This window comes from Halichoerus grypus, chromosome 11 (genome assembly GCF_964656455.1).
Source record: "Halichoerus grypus chromosome 11, mHalGry1.hap1.1, whole genome shotgun sequence".
Classification (NCBI taxonomy): Eukaryota; Metazoa; Chordata; class Mammalia; order Carnivora; family Phocidae; genus Halichoerus; species Halichoerus grypus.
The window spans coordinates 6,699,271-6,705,344 of record NC_135722.1 but is presented as its reverse complement, the minus strand read 5'-3'; the positions used below and the strand labels follow the sequence as shown (position 1 = coordinate 6,705,344).

The 6,074-nt window shown below is 55.5% G+C and overlaps 1 protein-coding gene across 3 annotated transcripts in view; it reads right to left on the bottom strand.

Annotated features, from left to right (window-relative positions):
- LOC118526364 (uncharacterized) overlaps window positions 1-6,074 on the bottom strand; it is a 37,546-nt gene that overhangs the window by 8,618 nt on the left and 22,854 nt on the right. The window contains exons 8-12 of one of the 3 annotated variants that reach the window (XR_013442267.1): window positions 5,397-5,558; window positions 4,073-4,306; window positions 1,753-1,910; window positions 1,340-1,422; window positions 324-477 (exon numbers count right to left, since the gene is read on the bottom strand). Coding sequence is in view for 1 of the 3 variants with exons in the window: in XM_078057774.1 (XP_077913900.1) it covers window positions 324-417; window positions 1,230-1,354 (219 nt within the window). In the remaining 2 variants the exon portion in view is untranslated. Of the gene's footprint in view, window positions 1-323; window positions 478-1,229; window positions 1,423-1,752; window positions 1,911-4,072; window positions 4,307-5,396; window positions 5,559-6,074 lie in introns of all 3 variants that reach the window. The other 2 variants (XR_013442268.1, XM_078057774.1) reach the window with 2 other exon arrangements.

Here is a 6,074-nt window from a genome sequence, read left to right as displayed (position 1 = left end):
GCCGATGGCGGCTATTTTTAAGAGAGGATGGAGCTGGCTTTGTTCCCTCTCTATGCAGTTCTATTTATCCTGGACATTTCATACCTCCTCTGTGCCTTGGCTCTGGGGGGGCTGCCCTCAGCCACCCCCACCCCTCGCACCTAAGACCTTTCTCCAGCCCTGCCTGGGGGCTGCTGGTCTGCTGTGGTAGCTCGGGCTGCACTGGCTCCTCCCCCCCCCCCCCCCAGGGCTCTGCCTCCCTCCCACATCCTTTCAGGGCATGCCTGGGGGTTACTGAGAGCCTGCTTGCCTCCCAATAACAGACCTTTTGTGGAACAACTCACCAGTGTGGAGACCAAGAGTTTGTCCAGCTGCGGCTGTAGGAGAAAGGCCGGTGGGGTGATGAGTCTTTGATGCACCCAGAGTCCACCGTCGAGACTGAGAAGAGAATGGGACCAGACTGCAAGGCCTGCCCTTTCTCTGGTTGAGTGAAAAACCCTAGGGCAGCAGCAAAAAATTGGGACAGAATAATAACCAGACCCATCAGAGGCCTCTCGGGAGGGCAGTATTGGAGGGCTAACAAGTTCTATTTGTAGCCTATTTTCTGACTCTTTCACAGGACTAGGCTGGGTTGTGAGCACATAAGGAGCGAGCGATCCCGGGGCTGGTTGGCTCCATCGGAGGAAATCGGCCACCAGGCTCTATTGGTGTGGCTGTGTTTCCCGCTAAAAACAGGAAAAGGGGTGTGGGTCAAAAGGGAGAGAGGGGCAGGGTTGGAGCCAGCCTGCCAAAGAATGAGAAGGCAAACTCGAAAGAGGTCCGAAGAATGCAGCGGGCTGGGTGGCGCAGCAAAGCCGAGCCCCTGAGCAGAACCAGCCCCAGACCGCGGGGAAGGCGCTTTCTGGGGCCGCCCTCTGACTGTGTATAGATTGTTCTGGAAGACTCCTGTTTTATTTTACTTTAGAGTGTCTGGGAGCTGCTGTATTCTGGAAGTTATATAGTATAAACCTTATCTGGAAGCTCTGTTTCGTTTACATTTCTGTATCCCTGTGTTATTGCAATTGGAGGGAGTCTTAATGCTCTGTGTTGTCTGTTTTATTTTATAACTTTCCCCCCAACTATTAAAATCAAAGGATTATCGTTTTCTGTGTTTCTGCTTTTTTGTCTTCTAGACCTCTCTTTCCACCTGCAGGGAAATTAATCAAAACAGTGGTTGCATTCTAGTCAAAGCTTTCCCCTTTTACGGTTACCAGTGAGCTCCAGCCAAGCCAAGAATCTGGCCTGCACAGCCAGAGCGGCCTGCCGTGGTCGCGGCACTCAGTGCCCGCCGACCGACCGCTGGGTTGCTTGCTTCACCTGCCTGGCACTCCCGCATCCTGACGGGGCCCTCCACCGGGCCAGTGTGGTCGCTCGGGGTCCAGTTTCCGCTTCTCTTCCTAGCACCTGCCAGGACCGCAGAAGGAAGACGGTGATCCCAAGTGACAGGGCGCAAAGGTCACATGACTTCCGGGTCAGGCACCTAGCTATAGGGCTGGCCACATTTGCATAGCACACGTTCGGTGCCGGGCACACTTGTGTTTCACCCACAGTAGCTCGCTGCCATCACTGCGGGCAGAGAGAAGCTGGGTAGTGGGCCAGGGTCTCCTGACTGACTAAGGTGGAGCTGGGGTACGAACCAGACTGCCTGGCTCTGGGGCTGTGTGCGCGCTGCCCCTCCAGGAAATTTGAACCAGACGGGAATTTACAGATTAACTGGCCTTCCCCATCACCTACCTAGGATCCCTTGCAGAGACCTGATCACTCTGGGGACCCAGTTCCGTGTTCTTCCATCATGTCCCCCCTGCTAGGTGGACACCAAGGAGGGGGGGTGGCTGCCAGGCTTGGGCCTTCGATGTGATGTTCCAGGAGGTGTGAAAGTTCATGCCCTGGTGCTGTGAAGAGAAAGGAAAACACAGGTCTGACGGTAAGGCTTCCTGTGAGAAGCCCAGAGGATTGGCAGGGGCCCCTAACCCTCCTTATGTCTCTTTAAGTAGCCAGAGGATTTTTATCTCGAGAAGCCTCCCAGTGTGAAAGACCAACCAAATCCCGTTTTTACCTGTCCCAAGATGAGCAGAACCCATTGTTGGGAACCCAGATGAGTAACTGCTGTGTCAACTTTAGGAGGAACCGGGGATAAACTTCTAGGAAGCCAGGGGTGGGGGTGGGGAATGTTCCCGGGGCTCCCTGTGACCTTCTACTTTCTCTCCCACTCCTTAGAAGAACTCCAGTGTAGGATACCTCTCCTAGGAGCCCTTCCCTAGCAGCATCAGGTCAGACGGCCCCATTTCGAGGGACCGTATGACCTGCAGACACTGTAGCATGGGTGCCATGAGAGAAAAAGGAAAAGTACGGGGCCTCTGCTGACTGGGAAATGGGCCCCAGCCAGGCAGGGATAAGAGAGGAATGGGCGTCAACATATAACCCAGGACACCTGTGTGTCGCCAGACTACAAGTGCTGTGGGACCTGAAAAGGAGTCTTTTGCATCTGAAAGAGTAAAGACTTCTTGGAAGATGTGGAGCCCCAGCTAGGCTGAGAAAACAGGGGATCTGAATAGAACCAAAGAAGTGGGGGGTGGAATAGGATCAAGCCCAGAAGGGAAGAGGTGTGGGCAGAGGGTCTCACTATTTCCATCAGCAATCTGGATGCTTGCTTCGTTCATTCAGCACGCCAGAGGCATTTTTGGAACCCCGCCCAGGTGTCAGTCAGAGCTGATAAGACAAGATTCTGACAGGAGAGCCGGCTAGGGCCTAGCAAGATGGCCTTACCGAGGATGAAAGCAGAGTCCTATTTTTATGGCCAAAAACAAAGCAAACAAATGTGGGGTGGGAGCACTTTACAACAGGAAGTGCTAGGAAGGTTTATACCTTATATTTTTATGTATTTTCTAATTTTTTTTTTTTACAATAAGCATATATTATTTTTACAACCAGAAGAAAATAAAACTATAAAACAATTTAGGGGGTTTAGCTGACACAAAGTTCAACACACTAGCCCCCCCCAAAAGCCAGCGTGATCTTGGACAACATCAGGAGCGTGGCGTCAACAACCCTGCACCCTGGGTGCGTCCCCGGTCAGTGGGTCTGAGGCCCAGCCTTGTCTCGTGCTGTCTGCGCGGGCTTGCGCAAGTGACCCAACCTCCCAGTCTCCTCATCTATAAATGAGGTGGGTTCCTGAGTTCAAAAGTCCCTTTCTGATATAAAGACTTTATGTCTCTAGGCCCCCATCTTGATGAAAGCTTTGAAGAAACTCACTGACACCTTGGAGTGGAGATGAGGAGACGCCGGAGGCCGAGAAGTTGCTCAGTGAGTGGCAAAGACCAACTACCACGGTGGCTGGCTTGAAGCAGAGGGAAAGGCTTACCCCGGGGGGTTCCAGCTGTAGAGACTGGGCCGAGAGGTGAGGATTAGACGGTGGGGCGGGGGGCAGCCCCCACTGCAGGGAGTAGAAGCCTTCCAAGCCCCGGCATGGCTTCCCCAGGGGGCGGCTGCATGGGGGAGGTGGGAGGGGAGGGCAGCCCCCCCCCTCCCCGGGCACTGTCACTGGAGCGCTGGGGCTCAGAAGCCATTCGTTAGCGATTTCTAACAGGACTCTGTCATGGGACTGAAGGCTGGACAAAACAATCTTCAAGACTCTTTCTACCCTCAAATTCTAAAAGGCCAGGCCAAAGTACAGTGGTCATGACTTCCCGGCCTGTTTACCATTCCCAAGAAGGCAGAGCCAGGGTGAAATGCTAGTGAACAGAACGGAATGCGAAAGACAACACTGGAAAGAGAGCAGCTGGGGGGGCTGTCTCGTACGCTGGGCTCGAGGTGACGGAGACCTGGACTGACTGGGGGACGCAGACCCCTTCTCACTGCCTCTGGTCCTGGCCTGTCCCCTAGGGCCACCCAGAACCAGGCCCCTCCCTCAGGAGATGGCAGCCACCTGACCCAGGGTGTCCCACCCTCTTCGTGTCCAAGACCAACGTGCCCTCCTCCATTCCTCATGCCAGCCCCCTTCCCAAGTTTCTAGAGTCTGTTTTGACATTGCACCCCCCATCACCCAGCCTCGCACCTCCCAGCTTTATTTTAGTTCCTGTAGCCAATCAGTCAACTCCTCTCGAGGCTCCCTCTGAGATTGCCCCTCTTGCCGGGAAGCTCTCTGCCTGGGTGGCAGGCTCGCCGGCCCGTGGGGCTCAGGCCGTGCGCTGCTGCGGGGCCAGCGCTGGAGGGGCGGTCGTCGGACACGCGGATTCTGGTCCCGGGCCAGGGCGGTGCATTGAGAGTTAGATCTTCCAAGTTCTGTTTCCTGAATGTAAGAGCTGGGTATCAAGTGACTGATTTCCTCTGTTCCTCCCTATTCTCTCTACATAAACTGGGTGAGAACTTCCGCCCTGATCAATCTTTCAGAGTAGAGTGCAACACAAATCAGGTGTCTCACAAGGCGCTCGGAGGAGAGGGGTGGGCAGCCAGCTACCCTGTGTAACCTGCCTCGATCGCAACCGGGGGCACCACCAGCCCTTAGACTGCTCCTCCGACTTCGGGCTCAAGGGGCTGCCACCCCCACCCCCACGGAGAAGGAACCCGGGCAAGTGAGTGCCCCAGGGTGGGCCGCTCTGTGTCCGGCTGCCAGGCCACACCGCCCATTGGCATCAACAGTAGCCATCTCCTTCCTGAGAGCAGAAGGACCCAGAGAGGCCCCTGGGACACCGGTGTCACTCACTGCTAACCCCAGAACTCCTGGAGCGAGCGTTTGCCTCAGGAGGACACGTCAGCAGTCCTATAATAGCAGCTAATCACCGCTTCCACTCGCTGAGCTCCTACTACGTGCCAGGCAGCATCCAGCTTCGCTTCCTCTGACGTCATCACTAATCCCCACAACGACCCCAGGAGGTAGCTATTACTGTTCTATTTTTAGACAAAGAAATTGAGGTTCAGGGAGATTAAATATCTTGCTCAAGGTCACATGAATAGCAAGCGATGAGGCCAGGCTCCAGCCTGAGGTTTGCTGGACTCTCAAGTTGGGGCTCTTTGTTGTCTCTCCGATTCTCAATGATTATGAAATGGGAGATCTTTTCCTTTCAGTTCTTTACTTGTTCTCTGGACCCTGAGCACCTACTGTGCCAAGCAAGCACTGTGCTGACGGATTGGCTTTGCAAAGATGAATAAGGCATGGGGCCGGGCTCCAGAGGTCACCTTCCTCTGGGGGAAACAGAGGTGGCCCGGTCCTGCAGGGGGTGGGACAGGTGCACGAGCGGGTGAGCACTGAGGACAGCAGGAAAGGGGCCAGGCTGCCCCAGGGCCCCACGCTCAAGCAGAGATCTCTGAAGCTCCCCAGTGTCACCCATGTCAGTAGGGTTGAGAAAAGGAAAGGAGGGAGAAAACGGTTGAGCACCCACCTCCCATCCGTCTGGTGTACTATGCACCAGCCCCAAGGTCGGCGCTGTTGCTGTCTGTCCAGACGAGGAAAGCGAAGCCTAAAGAGGTCACGTGCTGTCAAGGTCACCACGGCCACCTGGCACCTGGCTGGAACCCCCAGCCTCTCACTGTCGAGCATCACACTGTCTTCCCAGAAAGTATGTGGAAATAGAAAAAGAGGGAGTTCTAAGCCTGGCTGCAGGGAAAAAGCCAAAGTCCTCTGCAGAGACCACGGGGGCCCAGAGTGTGAGAACCTAGCCCCCACCACAGAAATGCCAGGTGTCTTGTTCCTGTTAAAGTCACAGCCACGGCCATCTTGCAAATATGCCAAACCCGGAGAAAGGGCCGGAGGGGAGACCCTTAGGGGAGTGAGAGCAGGTCAGGGCGTTCCAAACCCACAGGAGCTCCGAAGTGAACTCCCAACATCCACCCCCACGTGTACCCTGACCTCCTCCCTACAGTCCCAGTTTTCCAAGGTAGTGCTCTTGGCGGGGAAGACACTCAACCTGTCCTCACCACCTCGGCTTGTCCTGTCCAGCTGGCTCCTGCCCAGCCCCCTCCCGGCCTCCCCGCCTCTGGTGGGGGGGGCGGGACTCCAGGTAACAGGCCTGGGCACTGCCTCCTCCCCGGCCCAGGGTGAGTTGCTGAAGGACACCAGG